The 25,962-nt window shown below is 40.2% G+C and overlaps 2 protein-coding genes across 5 annotated transcripts in view; one reads left to right on the top strand and one right to left on the bottom strand.

Moving 5' to 3' along the window:
• The window catches only part of uhmk1 (U2AF homology motif (UHM) kinase 1), a 28,437-nt gene extending 21,815 nt beyond the window's left edge, over positions 1 to 6,622 (bottom strand). The window contains exon 1 of the mRNA XM_052011126.1: positions 6,151 to 6,622. Coding sequence (XP_051867086.1) covers positions 6,151 to 6,607 — 457 coding nt within the window. The 5' untranslated portion in view covers positions 6,608 to 6,622. The remainder of the gene's footprint in view (positions 1 to 6,150) is intronic.
• Positions 6,623 to 7,347: 725 nt separating this feature from the next.
• nuf2 (UF2 component of NDC80 kinetochore complex) overlaps positions 7,348 to 25,962 on the top strand; it is a 33,573-nt gene continuing 14,958 nt past the window's right edge. The window contains exons 1-6 of one of the 4 annotated variants that reach the window (XM_052013053.1): positions 7,348 to 7,488; positions 9,789 to 9,984; positions 19,432 to 19,559; positions 20,123 to 20,197; positions 20,772 to 20,848; positions 23,520 to 23,581. In XM_052013053.1, coding sequence (XP_051869013.1) covers positions 9,954 to 9,984; positions 19,432 to 19,559; positions 20,123 to 20,197; positions 20,772 to 20,848; positions 23,520 to 23,581 — 373 coding nt within the window. In that variant the 5' untranslated portion in view covers positions 7,348 to 7,488; positions 9,789 to 9,953. Of the gene's footprint in view, positions 7,489 to 9,788; positions 9,985 to 14,703; positions 14,901 to 16,025; positions 16,128 to 18,044; positions 18,123 to 19,431; positions 19,560 to 20,122; positions 20,198 to 20,771; positions 20,849 to 23,519; positions 23,582 to 25,962 lie in introns of those variants that run through there. The other 3 variants (XM_052013054.1, XM_052013052.1, XM_052013055.1) reach the window with 3 other exon arrangements.

Genomic DNA, 25,962 nt, shown 5'->3' with positions numbered 1-25,962 from the left:
TCTGTGGATTCCCAGATCCCTCTGCTCCTCCACACTACCCAGAATCCTGCCATTAACTTTGTACTCTGCCTTGGAGTTTGTCCTTCCAAAGTGTACCACCTCACACTTCTCCGGATTGAGCTCCATCTGCCACTTCTCAGCCCAGCTCTGCATCCTATCAATGTCCATCTGCAATCTTCGACAATCCTCCAACTATCCACACCACCACCACCATTTGTGTTGTCTGCAAACTTTCCAACCCACCTTTCTACCCCCTCATCCAAGTCATTAATAAAAATCATGAATTATAGATTAATTACACAATTCTTTAATTAAAAATATTTAATGGTTATCATCAATTTCTGCAAATTCCCAGATATTTTTCAACCTGGTGTAAGTATCTAAGATTATGGGAGGCACAGACAGGATAATCAAAATCTTTTTCTCATTGTAGGGGTATTAAACCAAGAGGGCATAGATTTGAGGTGAGAGATAGGAGTTTTAAAGGGGACCTGAGGGGTAACTTCTTTTTACACAAAGAGTGATTGATATCTGGAACACACTGCCAGGGGAGGTGGTGGAATGAGACATAATTACTACATTTAAGAGGCATTTAGACAAGACACTTAAATAGGCAAGGCAGAGAAAGATAGAGTCTTAATGCGGGGAAATGGGATTAGTGTAGATGAACAAAAAGGTTGGCATTGATGCGGTGGGCCAAAAGGCCCATTTCTGTGTTGTACAAATCTATGTTTAAATGTCAAAGATATCCACACATGTATTCAATATTTTTCCAGCTTAAATAACTGTCAAAGGATTTCTGAAAGCAGGGCCTGCCACTTACTGCAGGAATGCCCTCCATCCAGAGAGTTTGGCTTCAGGGAGAAAATCACTAGTGCAGGTACTAGAGTCGCAAGTTCACACAGCAGGTGATAGGAAACATTGTGTCGGTCATCTGTTGTGCTTAATGACTTGTCAGTGTAGTATTCCTTTTGTATACCATTGTACCGAGGTATGAGCTCACAATTGGCTAACACAGATGTCCCTGCTATCATTCAATTCTTTTTGGAACGTTTATGTATATCATAAACAGTTGAAATATGTCATCACTAAATTTTAAGTAGCTCCTACTTTTCATCTGAGACACCTCCATTTACTTTCTACTAGCTCTATTCATTTTTGGGACTTCAACTTCCTATTTTTAAATTTCAGACTGATTCAATTGTCAACAGTTTTAGTTTCTGTATTATCTAAGAAATATTAGATCACTGGCTGTGATGTTAAACTGAAGCCTAGTCATATGGATGTAGAAGGTACCATGGCATTATCTGAATGGAAGCAAGAGGTTTGCCTGATGTTCCTCCTTCCATCAATAATCATTCCTCGAACATATTAAGGTGTAATAGGGCAGCACAGTGGTGCAGCTAGTAGACATGCTGTTTCACAGCTCCAGTGACCTGGGTTCAATCCTGACCCCCAGTGCTGTATGTTGGGAGTTTTCACATTCTCCCCGTGACTGTGCAGCTTTCTTCCAGATGTTCCAGTTTCCTCCCAACATCTCAAAAATCCATGGCTTGCTGGGTTAATTGCCTCTATTGTGTAGATGAATGTAGAATCTCTGGGGGGGTGGTGGGGCGGGGGGGGAGAAAGGAATTGATGGGAATATGGGGAGAATAGGCTAGGCTAGGATTGGTGTGAACATCGGTGCTTGGTGGTCAGCAATGACTTGGTGAGCCATCTCTCTTCACTACTTTATTAACCAGTTATTCATCTCCCTTGCTGTGCGCAGAATATAACTGCAAAGGAAAAACCGTCATATATCTTCATAATGCCAATGACCAACTTATTAGATGTGAAATCTTCTTGGGGCACTCTGAAGTTGGGTTAAGTAATACTTGAAATAAAGTTCCTTCTTTAAATGTTGTTTGTTTTAAATGTCCTCAAATTAGATTTGACATATACAGACCTATTAACTTTTTTCCTATTTTAATTTGGTTTGGGGTATATTTTTAAAGAAAATATGCACTATCATTTGAACATTTCTTTCTATGCTTCAAATAATTTAAATTTCTGAGAAAGTAATGTCCGCTGTACTGGTGGGACTTCTGGCAAGCACTACTGGATAAACACTTTACTGGATGGTATTTCTCAATTTGTTGAAGCACATCCTTCATCAAAAATGACAGAAAGCTGCCTTAGTCACAGTATCAGATCTATGTTCAGTCCAATGAATTAACCTGGTCCTGTGCACTTCAAATTTTTCTGGTAAATTCTTTAATATTTGAGTATAACTGATTTGATGAAATTACCTTGCAATATATTGCAAAGTAAAGAATCTTTCTGGTAACTTGATCCTCCAAGACATTAGAAATTTCTTGTCAGTTGTTCACTTTTGCTGTTTTTGAATCTACCTGGAGCTCCTGTTTCACCAGCAAAGGTACAAAATATAACATGCTTCATATGCTTCTGGTTTTAAAAAATTATAGATGTATTCATTTATCTTCTTTCATTCTCATTAGACCTTCCTCAATACAGTGACAGTAATACTGAAGAAATTGGTATAATACAAGAGTAAGGTGAAAATCTTAAATAAAAACAGAAGATGCTGGAAATATTCAACAGTTAATGTTTCAGATCAATCATTTTTATCGGAACTGGTAAACGTTAGGGAGAAATATTCATTAAGGTATAGGAAAAGAAGGGAGGAGAGAACAAAAGGGAATGTCTGTATAAGGCTACAAGAGAGCATAAATGACAAAATCAGTTTATAGTGCAAGATAAAAATATTGTATTTAATGACTTCCTTGTTCTTGTGTTCCACTGTGCTCTATTTTGTAATTTTAAATTTATTTCAGTTGGTTTTCCTTGATTTCATTTTTATTAATCCAATTATGTGCCTACTACATTTGATCCTTTGGTTACTCAGCATATTTAACCTTTACTTTTAAAGGTAGCCACTTATATGTTTGAAATTACTCTTGCACAATCTTCTTTAATATTATTCTGCTCAATGAACACATTGTACTGTGTGGCTTGATTATGTACCCACACTGCTTACTAAGATATTGCAAGTTGCTGTGTCATAATCATGATAACCAGTTTATTGAATCCATGTGGCACCATTTCTCAGGCTCTATCTTGCTATGCCTGGGACAAATTTTGCCATATTGTTACATTGGAACAGAAATGGCATGTGAAAATGGAATGAAGAATGGAGTACCAGTGGCTTGGTACCTTTCACAGAGCATAAAATTACTGTCATTATCATAGATATAGTTTACCCATTCACATAATGACTTTGTGAAGGAAAGGACATAGTTTCAAGTTAGCTGTGATGGTAGTAAAGTCAACTTAAGTTCCTGCATTCAGTTTGATCAGGGCTAGGAAAGAAAAGGTAATGTGGAAACATTTTCTTGGAATACAGTGAATGACAAAAGAGGAATCCAAAATGAAGATATAGACGCTGCAATCAGAATTCAATCAATCAGAAACAGCTTGGAATTGAACCAGCTTTGAAGAGAAATTGGCTTTTACATAATTGCTGTCAAGTGGCTGTGAAAAATTTTGCTATAAGCTTATCAGGGCTTAGGTAGCAGAAATAGTTTTTAATGAAACTTTAGAATAGCAGTTTGTTACTTCAGTTTACTATCATTTTCAGTTCCTCTGAAGCAAGGTTTTTTGGACACAGCATTTAACCAGAAGTGTGGGTATGATACAAATTCTTCAAATTTTATTCTAGCTACACTTTCACATTTACCAAGAAAACAGCCCTTTTCCTAATCTGACCTTCTACAAACTACTGTGTCATCACTGCAATGTCACAAGGTGCTTGGAAAAAATGATACAACTGTAAAACACATGTTACTTGTTGTCCTTCATACTTAATGCATTCTTCCACCCCCCCACCCGCTCTGATAATAGAGCAAAGAAAAAGGAACCGTATTCTGGCTGAGTTACCACAGATACGAAGGAAAAATTATTGGACAAAAATTTAAATGAGTATGGTCATTTATGGTCATTGTGCAAAGTATTTGATGGGATGGACTGGATGAGTGTTAATCATCAGACAATTTGATTGTTAATCAATTTATTTTCATTGCATCATACAATCCTCTGCAGCATGCAACACTTGCAGTGATCACAATGTCTTTTTTTTAATTGAAATTATGTACACTGGAACAGTTGTGGACACAAATGGTTGGAAAATGAAGTCTTCTTTTGCCACATGAACTTGTTTTCAGATGCTTCATTAAACTGATCAGGTTGATATAAAAGATATCTTGATATTCAAACAATAATGCAGTTCACTCTGAACTGGCCAATAATGCATTATTATTAAGCATACCTAATCACTAGAGTTTAGCAACACTATGACCACTTTGCACTAAAATTGATCTTTTTTTGTTCTAATTGTATTGTTTCTTGTAAAAATTGTTTTACATTTTTCTTGTGAATGCTGTTAAAATGATGCTGTGCCTGTGATGCTGATGCAAGTTTTTCATTGCACCTGTGCATACATGTACTTGAGCATATGACAATAAACTTGACTTTTGATCTGCTGTATTTAAGTTTCCCATACTTAAAATATTCTGATAGTTGTAAAGATACAAAAGACATCCAGTATTTTTTCCATTTAAAAGAAAATGCTATGGCAAAAGACTTTCATTAAGGTTTTAGTTCACGAATAAATGTGCCTTCCCCCAGGGAAATTCACATGTGCACTGGTTTGTTGATGTAAGTTCGTTCTAAGAATTTACTCGTCACTTCCATTTTCATGATTCCAAAAGACAAAGGAACATCCATTTATGTTGCTCTGAATATGCTCAATGTTAACTACAATATGTCTTGACATTGTTCATTTCTAGTATATTTTTCATTGAGCTACTGCATTTAATAAATATTTGAATACTTTTAATACTAAAGGTTGCACAATTGCCTCCTTCTTATAGACACTGATTGGGGAAAAAAGAAAAGCCAAGTGGGAGCAATTAGATTCTGATCCACATGCTGTCCACATTCTAACTTACTGCCTCAGTTTTATTCAATGTAATCCAGTATTAGAAAAAAATTACATAATAGTGTGGCAAAATGACATATTTACAGTGCATCTGTACAGAGTCAGATCATCATGAAACGCTTCTAAAGTGGAGCGATGTTTCAACATAGCAGAAAATATGCACACAGCAAGCTCCCACAAACAGCAATATAATGATTAACTTATTTTGGATATTGATTGTTTGGGGGTAAATACTGCAGTGGTTCCTTGAAATTGTGCCATAGCATATTTTACATTAACCCAAGGGAGCAGATGGGGCCTTATTTAAAACTCAGCTGTACAACAGCATCTGTGATAGGCTGAGACTTGCTGATTGTGTTACACAAACTTTTTAATGGTCAAATCTCTGCAGAAGCATTTCTTTCCATTTAAGTCCTATTCTGTCAGGATAATAAATGGACCTATACAGAAACATGAACACAACTATTGAATCATAAAGTATGGAAATGGAGGAGTGGGATGGCTCTGCCATCCATTACTAAATGCAAGTGGTTAATGGGAGATGATGGAAATGAATCAAATCAGCATCTGAAAAGAAAACACACATTAACAATGGGGGACAGTGATTTGTAAATCGAGTCCTTGACACATACATTCATTTTTGATTGTGGGAGTGGGGGGTGAATTTGGTAACAACCCACTTGTAGGCCTACAGTGGGTTGCTACCAGGTTCGTGCAAGAAGATGGGCAAAATTCCACACAACATCGCCGCCTGTATCAAAGTGGAGAGGTGGAGAATGTACGTAGAGCAGGGAGAGGGGAAGCACAGTCTGCAGGGACAAGTGGTTGGGGATGGTGAGGGGCAGCAGGAACTCGAGAGGCAGGGACTGGGAGAATCAGGGACTGTGTGTGGGGGTGGGCAGCATGTAACGTGTGTGTACGTGGGAGGCAGCGTGTAACATGTATGTGGGGGGGCGGCGTGTAACGTGTGTGTGTACGTGGGGGGGGCAAGTATGTAACGTGTGTGTACGTGGGGGGGCAAGTATGTAACGTGTGTGTACGTGGGGGGGGGGCAGCGTGTACCCGGTCGGGGGGAGGGGGCCTGCGTGTACCGGGGAGCGTCCTTGCCTATCAGTGTCCCGGGCTCCGCTCCCACCGGCCCCTCGGGTATTTACCGATGTTCCTGTGGCCCTGCAAGTCCTCCAGGACCCCGCTCTCCGTCAGGAAGCCGTAGTCTGACTTGTTATCGTGAACGAACTGTTTGACGGCGGCCCGGGCCGCTCCCGACGTCACGCCATAGACGGCGGCCGAGGAGCCTTTGCCGAGACACCGCTGCGCCCGCCACAGGCGTCCGTTGGCCTGGAAGACTCCCGACGGCGGCAAAGCGTTACAGCCCCGCTCCGGCTCCGAGTACCAACCGCGGGCCGCTCCGCCACCACCGCCACGGTACCTGGGCCTCGGCCTCGACCCGCCGTACATCGCCATGACGTGGTGATGGTGGTGGCGGCGGCTCGGACGGACTCGCAATCGGCCTCGGTGCGACAGCCTGACCGTAAACAAGGCCGCGGGTCCAGGCCCGACTCCGCCGCCGCCGCTTGCCCGACCGATCGGGCCCGCACGGCTTGACGTCATGGTCCCACCCCCTTTTTTCCGGACCTTGCAAACAAACGCCTGACGTGCCTTGATTCCGGATCTCTGATTGGGTGATCCGGTGCCCATTAGAACAGGCTTCGTCCAGACTTGTGGCAGCCAGTGAGGGAGGTTGTGAAACCTCTGAAGTTCAATGGAGGGCCCTGTCCTTGAGTGAAAGCCGTTCAAACAATGAGAGGGGGAATCGTCCCAGGGGGCCACATAAGTGGCAATCCTGCTAGGGTTTAAAAAAAGTGTTGACGCTACTGAATGTGTTGACCAAGTGACACTAACAATGTAAAGGGGCTTGCACCGTGTGTTTTTCCCTTTTGTATATATATTTTATTATTTATAACGTTTAGGTTTGAAATAAAAGATTTCTTTCTACACGGCACTTTTATCTCCCTGGAAAACAAAACATCTGGAAGTTACTTCGCAGTGGCTAATTGGTGGCCAAAGTGGCACCTCTTCACGCACAAAAATCAAAAGCGTATTTTACTGGAACTGCTTAACCAAAGTTACTTTGCCTGTGAAGCAGTTCCGCGCCAATAGCAATTACTGAACGTATCCATTAAATTGAATCGAGCTATGCAGACTTCTGCTCCAAGTGGTTGTCCTTGGACTCTTGTATCCACTGCAGAACCTGTGTCTGTGATGATTCTGTTCGTCCCACCAACTCATTTGTAGGAAATGGACAGCAGCTGATTGGAAAATGACCAGAAAGCACCCTTATGCAATCGAAGACGACAAACTGTGACGTGCTGAAAATATCCCTTGCTCTAGGCTGGATGGAGCTCGATGTGGGAATGGCCATACCCAATTCCTGGCAGTGCTGTTCTCACCTTGCTTCACTCTGATATTTTTATTTGTGGTTGGAGCAAGGGGTAAGTTTCAGTAAAAACATTGTTACCGGTGAAGATATTTCGCATGCTCTTCGTTACTGAAATTGGGCGGGGAAAATCCCTCTCAACGATGAGTGGGTGGAGGATTCTGCTGCAAGTTGTTATTCCCCCTCCTCTTCCTCCTTCAACCCCTTTCTCGGCTTCATCTTGCTCCCCTCTCTCCCTTTTCTCCTGCTTTCCATATCCTCTGGTAATTTTCCCAGTTATGTAATATTGTTTAAGAGAAATACCTACTAAAGCACATGCAGTAACTCGTTTGTTCATCATCAGCCACCAAACTATTTCTAGTGGAGTATAGCAACTTTAATAAAGCTTACACGGTACCGAACACCTGCTGAATTGCATAAGTGGCCAGTAGAAATCAATCAACAACTAGCCCAAAAGTAGTTGGTGACCTTTTAAGTTCATAGGTATAATGTGCCTATGTGTTAAGAGAGAAAATAATTGAGAGTGTCAAGCTCCAAAATGATTGCATGTTGCTGGTGAGAATTGGTTGCATACATGTTAATGCTCCCACAAATAATTCATTCGTCACTACTTGCATTGCGATCTGTCTGTGGACAAGGGATAACATTTTAGCATCAAAACAGCACAGAGTGCCCAAAGAACTTGTGCAATGGAACCCAATTTTGTTTCTTACAAATGTACTGTTTAAAACATTTTCCGCTGGTCTGTTCCTCTGTCAGTAAAAATTTCCAGTTTATTTAACTTGGGTCCATTTTTATTCCCTTAAAATCAACTTTATTTCCAAATAATTATTTGGGTCATTTTATTACTGACATCTTTCTTAATCTTTTTGCAAAACTTATTATGTTATAATCTATTATCTAGATCTTTCCCCATACATTTCCCCAGTTTTATTTTGCATGCAATGAATTTGCTGCAAAGGCTCTTTAATTCACCTTTTATTTTTAATTATCCTTTTATAACTGTGGTTGTAAGTGTTTTTATTCCTTGAAAATTTGTAACTATTATTCCTTAACTTGATATGTCTTTTAATCACGACTCACAATTTTGGTGTTGGTTTCACTATTTCTCTGACCCGATCTTATTCATCCTTTTCTCGTGGATATTCATCCAACAAGGAAGATCATTAATAACCATGAGTGCATAATTGTTTGCTTCCAAAAAGCAGTCAGTTGAGTGCACATAAGAGCAATGAGCCCAGTCTTCCATGAGAGTTGTGTGCATATATTTCTTTAGATTATTTGTGATATTTTAATGCTTTGAGTATCTTGTGATTTTTATTTCCATGTTTCTCAAGTTTCTAAGATCAAAATATACCACAAATCACATGTGTGCTTTGATATTCCTTTTTACGTTATTTTAATAAGGATATTAGTTCAACTAGTTTTATTCTTATTTTTGAAATATAATTAATTGATCTCAACTTGATATGCAGAATTCATTACTCCCAATATGTTTGAACAAGATTGTAGCTCTCCCTCGTAAATCACACGTTTGGCGTAAACATTCTCCTGTCAGCAATAATCTAATCAATTAATGATTTTTTTTTGTTTTTTTCCATAATAACAACTAGCGTGCGTATATATATATGTGTGTGTGTGTATATATATATATATATATATATATATATACATACACACACTGCACTTTCAGTACATCCCTAATTCCACGTTACATATTTGGGGGTTGTCATTTGTTGGCTTCTCTACCCATCATCTAAGCTTATCCATTAATTTTGTTATGGAGGCAAAATGTAATATAAAGATCTTAAATTTAATAGGCACAGTTTAATTGCATTGCATCACATTGATAGATAGGGCCGTTGCTGCTGATTACAGATAATGTTCCTCTTCATTTCCATTTCTTTTAATCAGTGTTCAATGAAAATTCGATTTTTAAAATATCCCTTAGGTTTTTCTCCAAGCTTGCTCAAAGCAGTTGTTCATTAGATTATTCTCCGAATCCAGGACAATCCTGTACGGCTGCCAACTCTAAACCACAGTCAACGCACCCAGGGTTCCACAACGTGGCAGCTGGAATACCTTTAAGTGTCTATCTCACTTTTAATTGGCCCAAGAACAAAGAGATATATTTAAAAATATTAAATGAATAAATATTTACAGAGAACAGTGCTCATTGCTCCTGGAGTACGAATATACGGTGCCCTTTCTAGATCGTCCTGGCCAGTAGGCACCATAACCTGGAGTGCGCAGTTAGCATGGGAAAACAATCCTTCATTTAAATAGAAAACATTCCTCAACGCCAGCGCACGACATGAAGCAACTGGATGTTTCCAGCATTTTGCATTATTTCAGATTTCCTGCAACGAAAACCTCTTTTTGCTGGCGTCCTTCAACCTGCACAAGCCTCCTTCCGTTCCGGACTATTGGTGACTTGACCCAGTCCACATGGCGTAGCGCCAGTGACGCGCCTGGTGAGGTCACGGCGCTGGGCGGTTGACGTCGAGCGCGCCAACTTGAATGTTTGGAGCCGCGGCGGCGGTTGGGGCAGGTAAGCGGGAAGTTGTGTTTGGGAGGTTTGCCGTGGCCGTTGTCAGCAGCACCAGTCGCTGTGTTTGCAGTGTGATTGCTGCTTGTTTATTTTTGTGCCTGCGTTCCCTCGCTATAGAAACCTTTAGCGGTCTTTTATTCTGGTTTAAAGGAGTGTGTATTGGCGCGCTCTCGATTGGATGTGACAGCTCTAGCCGCGCTGGATGCATTTCTTTTGCGGTGGTTTATTATTTTTAATGCTGAATTACAGAGACGTGCCAAAAGTGCACTTCAGCCGGCATGTCAGAAATCGTTCTGTGTACGTAAAGTAAAAGGGAACTGACCCTCGGCGGCGCTTCCGAACTTGCCGGCCGGCCGCCAGCTTTTTCGTCTGCGCATGCTCAGTTGGACCGGGGACGAGCTGAAAGGAGCCGGCCGTCGTGTCTGCGCATGCTCATCCGCCCTGATGCGCGGTGAAGAGCCGGCCGTTGGTTGGCGCTTGCTCACTTGGTCGGAGCCGGCGTCTACCTGCGGTTGTTGACGTCATGTCGATGTGCAGGGGAGGAGCTTTGCTGCTTTTTATGGGGAATACATTTTCCATAGACTCATGAGATGCTGAGTGTTGATTGTATAGGATTGCATAGGTTTAAAATGAGAGGGAAAAGATTTACTAGGAACTTGAGGGGCAACTTTATATAACACACAAAGGGTCATATACATGTGGAATGAGCTGCCAGAGGAAGTGGTTGAGGCAGGTACAATAACAACTTTTAAAAGACAGTTGGACAGGTACATGGATAGGAAAGGCTTAGAAGGTTATGCACCAAACTCTGGCAAATGGGACTAGCTTGGATGGGCATCTTGGTCAGCAAACCAGTAAACCTATGTACCATGCATTGTATAACAAAACCAAACATCTAAAAAGTATCTAAAAGAAGTTCCCAATGTACATGGATGTGAATACGATAGGGGTATTTAAGAGGCTCTTAGCTGGGCACGTAAATGTGCAGAAAATGGAGGGATATGGATGGACATTTTGTAGGCAGAAGGGATTAGTTTAAGCATTTAATAACTAGTTTAATTAGTTCGGCACAACATTGTGGGCCAAAGGGCCAGTTCCTGTGTTGTACTGTTCTATGTGGCCACTGTAACTGGGGTTCATCCAATATTCTGTTGTCCATAAACTAAATTGACCCATCATTCCCTGTCATTCTATATTGGCTCTTGCTCTAGAAATGCCTTTGTTTCTTAATTTAGACTTGTACAGTACAGAAATAGGGCCTTTGGCCCAACTGGGCCATGCTGACCAAGATGCCCATCCAAGCTAGTCCCATTTGCCAGAGTTTGGTGCATAACCTTCTAAGCCTTTCCTATCCATGTACCTGTCCAACTGTCTTTTAAAAGTTGTTATTGTACCTGCCTCAACCACTTCCTCTGGCAGCTCATTCCACATGTATATGACCCTGGGTGTGTTATATAAAGTTGCCCCTCAAGTTCCTAGTAAATCTTTTCCCCCTCATTTTAAACCTATTCCTCTGGTTCTTGAATTCCCAACCATGGGAAAAAGCCTGAGTTTTGCCTTTGAAAAAGACATAGATTCCCCCTATCTATGCCCCTCATGATTTTATATACCTCTGTAAGATCATCTCTCGGTCTCCTACATTCCAAGGAATAAATTCCTAGCCTGTGCAACCTCTCCCTATAATTCAGTCCCTCAAGTCCTAGCAACATCCTTGTAAATTTTTTCTGCACTCTTTCCAGTTTAATAATATCTTTCCTACAACAGGGTGACCAAAGCTGAACATAATACACCAAGTGCAGCCTCACCAACATCTTGTAGAATTGTACCATGACCTTTCAACTTTAATACTCAATGCCCTGACTACCTGTGACTCCACATTCATGGAACCATGTACTTGAACAGGGCCCTACTGTTCACTGTGAAAGTCCTATCTTGAACTGACTTTCCAAAATACAACACCTAGTATTGATCTGAATTAAACTCCATTTTCCATTCCTCAGCCCACTTACTCAGCTGATTAAGATCTCCCTGTAATGTTTGATAACTTTCTTCATTGTCCACTGTACCATCAATTTTAGTGTCACCTACAAACTTACTAACCATGCCTTGATATGGTAATCGTTGATATACATGACAAACAATGGGCCCAGCAGCAACCCCTGAGGCACACCACGAGTCATAGGCCTCCAGACCGAGAAACAGCCTTCCACTGTCACCCTCTACTTCCTACCATCAAGTCAACTGTGTATCCAATCAGCCAGCTCTCCCTGGATTCCACGCGATCTAACCTTCCAGAGCAGCCTACCACATGTAACCTTATCAAAGGCCTTGCTGAAGTCCATATAGACCACGTCTACCACCCTGGCCTTATTAACCTTCTTGGTCACATCATCAAAACAAATAATCAAGTTCATTAGACATGATCTCCCACACACAAAGCCATGCTGACTATCCCTAATCAACCCCTGTCTTTCCAGATGCATATACATCTTAGCCCTCAGAATCCTCTCCAGTAACTAACTGATCTATAGTTCCCAGGTTTTTCTTTGTAGCCCTCTTAAATAAAGGCACAGCATTCACTACCCTCCAGTCTACCAGCACCTCGCCCGTGGCTAACGATGATGCAAATATGTCAGCCAGGGCTCCCACAATTTCTTTTCTAGCCTCCCACAGTGTTCTTGGATACATCTGGTCAGGTCCTGGAGATTTGGCTACCTTCATTCATTTTAAGACATCCAACACCTCCTATACTGTAATGCGGAGTATTGATATGAAAATTCTTCCATGGCTTTTCTCTCCCAATCCTCCAAGCTTTTTCCTGCCTGGCTTTTATACCTCCTCTTTATGGCTTGGTGTCAATTATTTTGCTGATTAAGGCTATTGTCAAGTGTTTGGAATGTTAAATATGCTATAAAAATTAGTTTGGTTGGAATTTGATGGCTAAGGTGCTGCCACACTCTTTTCAGATGGCTACCGATTTAGATTTAGTCATATGATAGGAACTGGAGGATGAGGAACCCCAACTGTAAAGATGTAGGCATTTTGATCTTTAAAAGTTCAAATAAATGCTATGTGCTTGCTGCCTGTCTGGAAGAGACTAAAGACAATAAGGAGGATGGGCAGTCTGATCATTATACTATGATTCAGGAGGACATATAAGCTAGGGTTTGGGGGTTAAATGGACATTGATAGTGGTAAGGAACTGTATATTCTGGATTGCTCCTGATTTCTGCAGCTGCAGCCAGGACCGTTAATAAACAAAATGAAGTCAAGGGAAAACTGCAAAACAAAGTGCTGAACCTGAATATGAAATGCATTTGTAAGAAGATAGACATGTTAATAGCACAAAAAAGAAGAAAGTTTTATTTACTGGAGATGCAAGGTTGGGAATTATTTGCTTGGCATTCAGAAAGAATAGATGGAAATGTGGAGCATGGTTGGATGATGATTAATCCTAACAAAAGATATTAGGGAAGGAATCTGGAATGATGTAGGCCCATGTGAAAGGAAAATAGAATCAATGTTGTAAATGATAACAAGGGACAAAAAGCTTTGGTGATGTAGTTGATTGTCACCTGCATTGTTTGAAAGTAACATTAACCAAAAAATAAAAGGTAACACAATAATCAAGGTGACTTTAATCTTGTAGACTGGGGAAATCAATTGGCAAGGCTAGTTTGGATTAATTCACAGAGTTCATTTAGGCCAGATTCCTGGAAGGACTTGTTATTAAACCAACTACGAAACAGACTATTAATAATCTTATTATGTAATTGATCAAGGTCAATTTGTCATCTAACAGTAAAGGACCTTTTGGCAGAAATGTGACCACAATATAACAGTTCTCTTTTCCTGTTTTATCTTTATAAACTGGGCTTTCTTGTTGCAACTTACCACATTCAAGATGCCTTTGCACTTCAACTGTGAGCATATAACACTGCTTTGTGGCTTCTTTTATGATTTGAATGCACACCACAGATATCTGATAAATTATCATCACAAATCAGGTTAGGCTGCTGTCCAAAGCCCATTGACTGCTAAAACACAGTTTGTGAATTTTATTGCATTTAACACTTGAAATTCTCATGTACTGGGGGCCTCATTAGTAACACATGGGTGTTATCTGTTACCGGGGGAATTGCAATTATGATGATTGGCCATGTGGAGTAGGTTGGTAACCCTGACCCTGGAGTTCTGCATATGCCAATCAAAGAAGACAGTGTTTCAAGCATGTTCAGAAACACAGTTTCCTGTCTAGAAAAACAAAGGACTGCAGATGCTGGAATCTAGATGAAAAACACCATGATGCTGGAGGAACTCAGCAGGCCAGGCAGCATCCATGGAGAAAAGCAGGCGGTCAATGTTTCGGGTCAGGACCCTTCTTCAGGACTGAAGATAGGAAAAGGGAAAGCCCAATATTTAGGAGGGAAAAGCAGAGCAGTGATAGGTGAACAAAAGAAGGGAGGCGGGGTGGGCACAAGGTGGTGATAGGTAGATGCAGGTAAGAGATGGTGACAAGCAGATGCGAGGGGAGAGCAGATCCACCAGGGGATGGGTCAAAGTAAGGAGGGGTAGAAAAGAGAGAGGCCAGGAAAGGGAAGAAAAGAAGAGGCATGGTGGGTGTGGAGGTGGTAGGGGTTACTTAAAGTGGGAGAATTCAATGTTCATGCCGTTAGGCTGCAAGATTCCAAGACGGAAAATGAGGTGCTGTTCCTCCAGTTTGCAGTTGGAATTCTCCTGGCAGTGGAGGAGGCCGAGGACTGACATATCAGTGATGGAGGGGGAGTTGAAGTGACTGGCGGGGAGATGCAGATCGCGGTTACAGACGGAGCACAGGTGTTCTGCGAAACAGTCACCTAGTTTGCATTTGGTTTTGCCAATGTAGAGGAGGCCACACTTGGAGCACCAAAGCACAGGTAAATCTCTGTCTTACCTGAAAGGACTGTTTGGGTCCCTGGATGGAGGTGGTGCAGGGGCAGGTGTTGCTCCTATGGCAGGGGCAGTGGAAAGTTCCTAGAGTGGGATCAGGGTGGGTGGGGTGGAGTGAACTAGGGAGTCACAGAGGGAGCGGTCCCTGCAAAAGGGAGAAAGGGGTGGGGAGGGGAAGATGTACTTGGTGGTGGGGTCCCGTGGGAGATGGAAGAAGTGGCAGAGAACGATGTGTTGGATGCGAAGGCTGGTAGGATGAAATGGGAGGACAAAGGGGACCCTATCCCTGTTGGGTCTGGGAGGTGTGGGGGTGAGGGCAGAGGTACGGGAAATGGCAGAGATGCGGGTGTGAGCTCTCTTGAGCACAGGAGGGGGGAAGCCATGGTTAGTAAAGAAGTTGGACATCTCGGATGTCCTGGAATGAAAAGCCCCATCGTGGGGGCAGAGGCAGAGAAATTGAGAGAAAGGGATAGCGTCCTTGCAAGAGACAGGGTGGGAGGAGCTGTAATCAAGGTAGCTGTGGGTGTCAGTGGGTTTGTAGACAATGTTGGTGGATAAGGAATCTCCTGCGATGGAGATAGAAAGATAGAGGAAGGAGAGAGAGGTGTCAGGGATAGTCCAAGTGAATTGGAGAGCAGTGTGAAAATTGGTGGCAAAATTTATGAAACTGTCAAGTTCTGCATGGGTGCAAGAGGTGGCACCGATACATTCGTCGATATAGCGGAGAAGGAGTTGAGGAATGGGGCTAGAGTTCCCATCTAGAACTCTGAATGTTGTAGCAGGCTCAGGATTTCAAAGGTAATCATGATGAGGACTTTGTGCCAAACTGTCACACCAGGATTGCTGTCACCTTAACTGTCAACTTCCTTGACACAGGATCATTCTAAGTGACTACTGCAGCTTTCTGCTGGAGCTCCAAAGTTGCTGCTTGCCAGTCTGTCGAGACGCAACACAGACACTTGTGGAGGAATCAAGGGTTCAGTATGAATCGCCTGTGGCATTACTGGTAGTTGCTAGTCATGTGGTTTTCTCCACGCACCAATGAACATTAAGTGGAGCCAGGAGCAGTTAACATAAGTCTTCTCTTTGCTTGTGCAGGTGACAATCTGCTGACATGCTGCCTCAGTGTTCATGTAGAACAGCAAGCTGCTCACATGAAGCATCTCCATGCTCCTAGAGGATGATGAACTGCTTATGGATAGCATCTCTGTCTGGTGAAAGCAACAATCTTCTCGTGAATGGCATCTCATTGTTCTGAGCACAGCAATGTTCTGACATCTGGCATCTCTCTATGAAGGCTATTAGGCTGTACATTAAAAGCACAAGGCTGTTTTCATGTAGCAGAGATCAGGATGTAAAAGCATAGATGAATTTGGACTTTGTGTGGCATCTGTCTCTGCCTCCACTGCAATTTGACACCTGCATCAGTAAATGTTGTGCGAGGGGGTTGATACTGAACCCATGCAAGGAAATTCTTTTGGCCACCAGAGAATAGCTCATGGCATCATGGCTCCACACAACCTGCTGCAGGAGCCCGCAAATGGATTCCTCCATGCTCTTTGTGGGTCACCATTGGGTGAGGTACGCATGACAGCGTACTTACCATTTCCATATGCAATTACATTGGCCTTGTGAAGGTGAGCACCTTAGTTGAAGTATTTGCCCAATTCCCTTTGCCTGCTGTCTGGTTGCAGCCTGTGGGTGCTTGCCAATTGCCACTGTCAAATGTCTTTCTAAGATAACATATTGATTTCTCACAGTGCCAATCTCTGAGTTGATGCTGTGGGATGTGAAGCATAACGACACATGCAAATCTTCAGTATTCTCTTCACTTTTCCCCTCTCTCTTCTCCTGTCATATCAGTATCTCCTTGGCTTCCTCCCGTGACCCTTCTTGCTCTGCCCCTCCCTCCACTATAGCCTTGGGCTTGTGCTGCTCCATTCATTCTTCTTCTGAGGGGGTTATCTCGGACCTGCATTGATACTTTGCAAGGATAAAACAGAATAGTGGGATGTAAAATGTGGTATCTAGGGTTTTGTGGAATGATCTATATGGAAGCATGCAAACGAAAGCTTTTCACTGTATTTTGGTACATTTGATAATAAACCAATACCAATCTGAAGGCTGCACACTGCTGAAGAACCCAGTTTTGAATGTTGTCACCAGAATGAAACATATCTGACAGGTTTTGCATCCTACCTCTCTCCCAGTAGTTTCTAGACCCTGTGCCCATCAGTCTCAGTGGTTAAAATGACTGAAGCCAACATAACTAGGTATGTGTGTGTCAGGTTCAGGTCAGATCAGGTCTATGTTCTCGCAAAACATTTGGGTTCTGGTCAGTTCAGGCCATGTTACGCATACCTGGCTCAGTACTTTATCCAGGTGGGTGGAAGCAAGTGGCAGCTGTATTGGCTGGGCACTCAGCCAGGGAGGAAATAATTTTATCCAAGAAGTGGGGGGTATTTTGGGATTTGGCTTTCAGGTTTGACTCAGTTTTATCAGCTGGGTATGATACTCAGCAAGGGAGTAGATGAAGTGGGGGGGGGAGGGTAGGATAAGGAACTTAATCCAGGCTTGGAGTGTTTTTTTTGGGTGTGGCTATTAAATTTGACTGTCCAAGTGTGCAATCTGTATCAGGTAATGAATATCCTACTTAATGTATATTTATGTTTAGATGCAGAAACAGGTTCCACCTTTTTTTTATTGTGGAAACATTTGTATTTCCCTAAAGTAGTATTTTGGATCGAGGTGTCACTGGGTCATTTGTTGTGTATGTGCTTATGTTTTTGTAAAGTTAAGTCAAATGGTGAAAGTGGTATTGTACAAGTTGACATGTGTAATGCCAATTTTCCTCAAAGGTATCAGAGTAAATCTGGAACTTGTTATCTAGATTGGACCTCATCAAATGTTTAATTGCCAGCTACCCTGATCTTAAATTATTTGCTGCATATCAATGAAGACAGTAAGATGAACATGTAATATTCAGAGTTTATATTAAGCAACGCCATGGGTCTTAGAGATTTCATGTAGATTTTTTTTAAGCAACATGAAGATGTACTGATGTTATGAATAACTCTATCTTTCTTAATGTATCCACTGAGTGGTTTTTAATGTTTATGTGCACTTAGATATCTCTAAATGCAGTATCCAATGATCAGTATTGATATCTTCATCAGGAGAATTTCATTATGCATTTAACCAGAGCTCAGGTATTGAATATTAATTCCTCATTTGATAATCTTCCCTATGTGACTGAATGAACCAATAACCAAGGCAAATTATAGATTGCAGGGGTTTTCCTTCAGTTATTGCATTTTTGGTTTAGTGAGTTAAATGACCTCACAGACATGTATTTGTCCAGGGTTTTCAGAAATAATTACAAGGGATCTGTTGGGTTTTGCCATGAACATTCTGTGATACTGGTAGTATCTGAGTTTTCCCTTTAAATTTTGTTTACGTGGAAATCCAGTGTTATCGATTCAGCCTGATTGTTGGTTGTGCAGCTGATGCTTTTGTTCTTTAACACTGACATCAGTGAAGCAGCTCAAATTGCCTGCTACTTAAAGTTGAAAACTCATCTGAAGATTTTGCACCATGTCCTAGAACAACTGCAATAAACCCAGGTGGCAAATTTTAAATACCTGGTTTATTGTTTTTATCAAGTTTCAGCTGCATATTCTCTTGTGATCACAAAATCTAGGCCATTATTCCTCTGTGTGCTCTTTCCCTTTGATGTTATCAGCACTACTGCAGAGGTAGTAGTGATAGATATTGCCATTTACCTGGTATCACTTGGGGCAAAATTTTCTTTGTAAATGAAAAAAGGTCAACAAAAGCTAATCGTCCCACATTTTAATTTGACAATTTGTTAGTTGTGAGACCTTGGTAGCAAAGGATTAAAAGCACAAGAAAAAACTTGGCATCAAAAATATTACATTTACTTACAGTCATTTATAGTTTCTACACTGGTTAGTGTTCTAGCTGTGGAAGGCCAGTGTAGTTAAAGCTTGTCTGATATGCAGAAGAAATTATAGAAGAAAGCACTGTTTGACCCATTGTGATATTCAGGCGATAGTACAAGAAAGCAGATTGCAATCTATGGTGGATGAATAAAAATATTAAATTAAACTTCACTTTGGTTTTGTTTTAATGTTGTAAATCTCAGTTATCCACCCTCAATTTTGCTTCCTTTATAATTTAGTATATCCTCAGTATGCAAGATCTCATCTCTTCTGAAATGTTTGAACCTTTTATAGATTATATTTCTGTCAAAGAATGCAAGATGGAATTCACAAACCCCGTCATGGTCTCTTCTAAGATAAAGATGTTCGGTGTTTTGTGAATTTCTCTCTATGGTGAATTTATTTGTATGTGTGGTCAAAAAAATGAGAAACACGATATTAAATGTATATCTTAAACATTGCTATCATAGTCGATTCCGTGAACAATTGTGGCCTCTTAGATAGCGTATTAAACAAGGTTAATGTGAATTCTAAAATGTAGCTGTTTCCTTGATAGCTCAAATGGAGGGAGAAAACCGAGTTGCTTTTCCCATTTACAAATTGGATTATATTGTAACTTATTGTCGCAAACACATTTTGAGGGGACAAGAAGCTAACCACTTCACAAAAGCTGACATATCAAAGGTAAGCATTTTACAACATTTTTCTAAACCTCTGTAAAGTCACCAAAACCTAAGAATGCATTGATTTATAAGGCCAAGAGTATTAAGCAATGTAATGCATACATTTGTTTTTATGGAGTTATTCCTTTCCAGCTAAAAGTATGCATCTATAGCAATCAAAACCAATACTAATCTATAACCCTTGACAGTTGTGAATAAATTTCCATTTTAGAAAACATTTTGTTTTTTAAGGCATACATGCATCCTTACAACATTTTAAATATTTCATGTATTACTCTCACTAAACTAGAGATCTAGCTGTTTTCAAGGGGTTTCCTTGGTTGAATATGAATTGGGGTGCATAACTGAAATAAGTTTGAGTATTGAGAGTATATTTTGATGACATTCTAGAAAATCACATGACATATGTTAATTAATAAATAATTGACATTTGTATACATCTTGAGTACTCATTTACAAAACTTACAAAAAAAAGTCATGCTAATAATGTTCTTGCTTGAAGTTGTCATATTTGAACAATTCAATGTAATTTGAATGGGACCTTAATTTTTTTTGCTTCAATAGCTAGAAGCTGTGCGGCGCTTATATGTGAGAGTTCTGCAGTATATCTTTGATGCAAGACCAGATTGTTTCTACATGGTTAGTAAAAGTTAAGAAGAATAATGAATGTTATGTACTTTTATGTTCTTTGCTCTGCATATATACCACCACTATATGTTGGCATGGTTTGCTGTATTCTTGTTTCTCAGGGTAATGGTACAAGAATTGGCCCTTGTTTAGTCAAATACTTGATTATGAATATATTAATTCCCACTTAAATGTACATTTCTTTATCCAAAGATAATTGGGTATCATTAATCTTCCTGATTTGTTACTGTTAGACTTTGTGGACTAATCCATTAATTCAGAGAAATTACTCATTTTTTTTCCACTTTCTTGCATATGGAAACTTCTGCTATTATTCCAATAGGGTTGATTATATTGAAAGTTAGAGACAGCAGTGACTCTTGTGAAATAATGTACATAGTGGTTTTATGAAATATTGTTTTACTGTATGATATTTTGTGGATTCTTGATATTATGGACAATGTGTTTTTGACTTTAACATTTGAAGAAAATTTTTAGTTGTACATGATCTTTAAGCCACCTTCTCAAGTGTATTATTCAAACGGAATATAAAATATCTAAATCGATCTGTCTGCTTTATCTGTAGATGCCTGGAGATGTAAGCATGCCTTATCCTCAACTTTTTGAAAATTCTGTCCCACTATTGAATCTGTATATTTGCATGTAAGTATCACAGTGGTTTAGTAGATTGAGGCATCTTGGATATATTAGAATCCAAGTTGTTCAGATGAATGTATCTTCTGAAATCTTTGGTTTGGCACATGTTTTCTTTCTGATTCTAGATTTGAGCCCCTGTGATCTGAGAAGTACTTTGAATATGCAAAGTTTAGTTAAATGCCAACTTTCAACCTCACAAATACACTTCTGGAAACTTATCACAACATTCCAATGAGAACAATGATCCCTTTGTAAATAAGAGACAGTTGAGAGAGGGATAGGAATGGGTGCTTAATATTCCAAGGTTTCAATGTTTTGGAAAAGATTGAGAGGGAGGTAAAAAAAAGGGGAGGGGGGGTGGGTGGAGTTGCACTACTAATGTTCCTTCTCTATTCTCCTTGAATGCCGGTGGACGTGTCCTGACTGGTGCAGAAGATTTAATAGCCTCTAATATTTTTGCCTCTACTATGTTTATTGTAAACATATATTGAGGTTCTTCTAAATATATGTTTAAAACTTACTGTTATCAATTCACTTTTGTGTTCTGATTATCTCTTTTTAATGTGCTTTAGTTTTATACTGTTTAATATTTTGTGCACTGATGATGTAAGACTTCCAATTATTTGCTTTTAAAACTGCAGACTTTAAGCATTACAGGCAATCCCCTGGGTTACAGCCATTCTGATAACAGAAATTTGCCTTTACAAAATTCACAAATCACTACCCAAAACTTTGACATAGGGAATAAAATTTTGGTCTCACAGAATTTATGTGGAAAAAATAAATAAGTAAACACAAAATGTATCTTTTTTCAACATGCATTTCTTGACACGTGCGCAAATGACGTGGCTTCGTGTTATGGAAAATCGTGACATGCACTATTTTCTAGGAATGCAACTCTCTGTAACGGGGTGCCTGTATTTAAATTTTCTTTAAGCTTGTTAACATTTTTTTTGTAGTGGTAACTGGTGCATCAAGTAAATAATCAAGAAATTTATCACGGTTTTTCCCAGTTTTAACTTCAAAGTTGACAGCAAAGAGGTAGAAGGCCAAAGAAAGGTGCTGGCTATTAGTACGAGTGTCAGATCCCATTTCCTAGATCCTGACAATAGGTAATCAGGATAGAAAAGTTTCTTACTATATTCACACAAATCCACAGTACTGATCTAATCTGAAAACTAGCTATCTTTTAAAATCAATGTTGTGTACCTGATCATTTGTTGGTAAGTTTGAACTAATTATATTTTAAAAGGCCAAATTTGAGGAATATAAAGAAGCCAGAAAAGAACTCAAGAAGGAAATTAGGAGAGCCAGGATGAGCCATGAAAAGTTCTTGGCAAGTAAGATTAAAGAGAATCCCAAGGCATTCCATACATACATCAGGAGCAAGAGGATAACTAGGGAGAGCGTTGGAGCACTCAAAGATAAAGGAGGGAACATGTGCTTGGAGGCAGAGGATGTACGTGAGGTCCCAAATGAGTGCTTTGCATCGGTATTCACCAAGGAGAAGGACATGGAGGATAGTGAAATCAATGTGGAGCATGCTAATATGCTAGGGCGTTTTGAAATAAAGGTGGTGTTCAATCTCTTGAAGAATGTTAAGATGGACATCCCCAAGGCCTAATGCAATATACCCCAGGTTATTGAGAGAGGCAAGAGATGAGATTGCTGTAGCCTTGACCTTTGTGTCTTCTCTAGCCACAAATGAGGTTCCTTTGTTCAAGAAGGGAATTAAGGATAATCGTGGAAATTGTAGGTCAGTGAGTCTCACATCAGTGGTAGGGAAGCTATTGGAGAAGATTTCTCGGGATAGGATTTATGGGCTTTTGAAAGAGCATGACCTAATTAGGGACAGTGAGCATGGCTTGGTGTAGGGCAGGTTGTGTTTTACTAACTTGATTGAGTTTTTCAAGGAGGTGATGATGGTGATTAATGAAGGTAGAGCTGTGGATGTCGGCTACGTGGATTTTAGTAAGTGTTTGACAAGGTCTCTCATGGTAGGCTCATCCAGAAGATTAAGATGCACGGGATCCAGAATGATTTGGCCGTTTGGACTCAGAACTGGCTTGCCCATAGAAGACAGAGGATAGTGGTTGATGAGACTTATTCTGGCTGGAGGTCCGTAACTGGCAATGTTCCGCAGGGATCCATACTGGGACCTCTGCTCTTTGTGATACTTATAAATGATTTGGATGAAAACGTGGATGGATGGGTTAGTAAGTTTGCAGATGACACAAAGATTGGTGGCATTGTGGATAGTGTAGAAGGTTGCCCGAGGATACTGTAGGATATAAATCGGTTGTAGATGTGCGGTAGTAGTGACTGAAATGTGCTGTCAGGGGTGGTGGAGGCAGATACAATAGAGGCGCTTAAGAGGTTCCTGGATAGGGACATGAATAAGGACTGAGGGATATGGATCGTGTGCAAACTGAAGGGATTAGGTGTCATTAGCTTAATTAGTTTGGCACAACATCATGGGCCAAAGGTCCTGTTCCTATGCTGTACTGTTCTATGTATTTAAATGTTTATTGATATAAACAGAATTTAACATTCTTTTAGAACTATTTAAATGGAATTTGCATTACACAAAAAGGATATTGTTAAATATTTTTTGCTGTGTTGTTTGAAAGAAGCCATACATTGTACACACTGATTTTGTTTTTAATGTCTCTTCCAGGCATAACTTAATATCGATATGCGCAATTCCAAATTTTGTGATGGTTGACTTCTGGAGACCTAGTAAGTTTACAAATTAATTCAAGTTCCATATTAAAGCACGCTTAGTTCCAGTGGTTGGAAAAATACATCAGGGATATTAGACAATTTCATCTCTCATATGCACTTCAGGATAAAAAACAATTATAATTTATTAATTACGTAGTTCTTTTATGATTCAAATACACACTACTTGTATTTAAATTTAAAGGCACTACCCAGATTGAAAGTCTGTATTAAATCATATTGTTAAGATTACTAAATTGAATGAAATTACTTTTGACATAAAAGCTTGAAGAAATTCTCCTAAGTAGTAATATATATGAACTGATTTGCATCCACATCAAAGATATTTTGTCCAGTTTCAAATCTCTTGTGTATAACCATGTGTGTAGTGCAGCCAATAATAAATCAAGGGAGTTAACTTGACTGTGACTCGCTACTGTAAGTGAATGGCCCGATGTACGAAAACTGTTTCTACCTCTAAGGAGTTCTATCTGCAGAGCAACATTCTCAATTGACCTTTAAATTTTTTGAAATTTGAAATTTCTTGATGTCTGCTGCTAAGTTTACATCTTCTGAGGCAATAATTTGTTAATCCAACTGAAATTTGATACAGTAGTCCAGATCCTCATACAGTATGTATCACCACAACATGACTATGGAGGACTAACTCCAGTTAAGTATATGACTTGGCATACCACAACGAACCAAAGAGAAAAGCAGTCAAGGACAGCAACAAAATATTTATGCCTATATCCAAGAGAATTGATTATACTCATTTGCCCAGGACATTCTCCCAGGTTTTCCTTCCCACTCCCAAAAATCAATACTCCATTCGTCTGCTGTCCTTCTGATTCAACAGCTCCTTATGTTTGCTGAACCTAACATGGAGGCATATAAAGATGTTGCCTTGCTCAATAACTTTTCTCAGCATTCCCCAGTTCTATGATATCATTTCATACACCTGTTCCACGGTGGTCTAATTGATTAATTGTTACTGTAGCCTACAGAAGCATGACCAAAACTGCTCCAACCCCGAGCAATACCACTAACCACTTGAAATCTTTGGTGGTGTTGATTCCTTAGGTATCTGGTCCTGACTGAACAACAAAAATAACAACGGGCTGTATATAGCAGAGCATTTTTCTGAACCAAATGGGTGGTGGTGCCTCCATGCAAAAATGCAAGAAAATATGATCAGGAGTAGGCCACCTAGCCCTTCAAACTGCTCCACCATTCAATATGATCATGGCTAATATGCCCCAGGCCTTAACTCCTCTTCTGTACCGATTTCACGAGGCCCTCAATTCACTGATTTTTTTAAAATTATCTATCTCTTCTTTAAATACTGTAATGATCTGGGCTCTACAACCCTCTGGGATAGAAAATTCCAGAGATTCGCCGCTTTCTGCAAGAAGAAATTCCTATGCAGCTCTGTTTTAAAAGAACAATCCCTTATCTTTTACTTTTATCCCCTCCTTCGAGACTCTCACAAGTGGAAACATTTCAGCATCTATGTGTCGTGCCCCCTTAGGATCTTGTATGTTTCAATAGTATCATCTCCCATTCGTTTAAACTCCAAATAATAAATTTTAACTTTTTTAGCTGTTCATGGTAGTACAGCCCACTCATCCCAAGGATTAGTTTATTAATCTCTTCTGGGCAGCCTTTTATGCTGCTATATCCTTAAATAAGGGGACCAAAGCTATACTCAGTACTCTAGCCTCAACAACACCCTGTGTAATTTTGTCATTACTTCTCTATTTTTATAGCCTGAACAATAAAGGCCAATGTGCCATTTGCCTTCTAAATTGCTTCCTGCACCTGCACGCTAATTTTTTTGTTTTGGGCACATGAACATCTAGATTCCCCCTGTACTCCACTAATTTGCAATCTCTCTCCATTTAGATAATGGACTGCCTTTTGATTCCTCCTTTCAAAGTGCATGACCTCATACTTTCATACATCAAGTTACCAAATGTTCATCCATTCATGCCACCTGTCTATCTCCAGAGTCCAGTATCCTCATTGCATTATGATCTCCCATCTATTTTTGTGTCATCCCCATCAGCAAACTTGAATGCCTTGCACTCTTCTCCCTCCTTTAAGTCATTAACATAACTAGTAAATAAATGAGGATCAACAACTGATCCATGGCCTAGTCTTCAGTCCATGTTAACACATTACCCACCCTCTCCATCCCATACAAAATGCTGGTTTAAAATTTTATTTGCTGAAATGTGGCTTATTGGGTATTCTAGGCAATCAAATTCTTCTGGATAGTATTCTTTAAGCAGTTGTGCAGCAGAACAAGCTCAGTTTAGAGTATGGTTTGAATATTGCATGTGAATGTTTTTTTAGCACTTCTACAGCAGCCTTACCCCTCTAAGTTCTCTACTATC

This window comes from Pristis pectinata, chromosome 3 (assembly GCF_009764475.1).
Source record: "Pristis pectinata isolate sPriPec2 chromosome 3, sPriPec2.1.pri, whole genome shotgun sequence".
In the NCBI taxonomy this organism is placed as follows: Eukaryota; Metazoa; Chordata; class Chondrichthyes; order Rhinopristiformes; family Pristidae; genus Pristis; species Pristis pectinata.
This window is presented reverse-complemented; position numbering and strand designations above follow the sequence as displayed.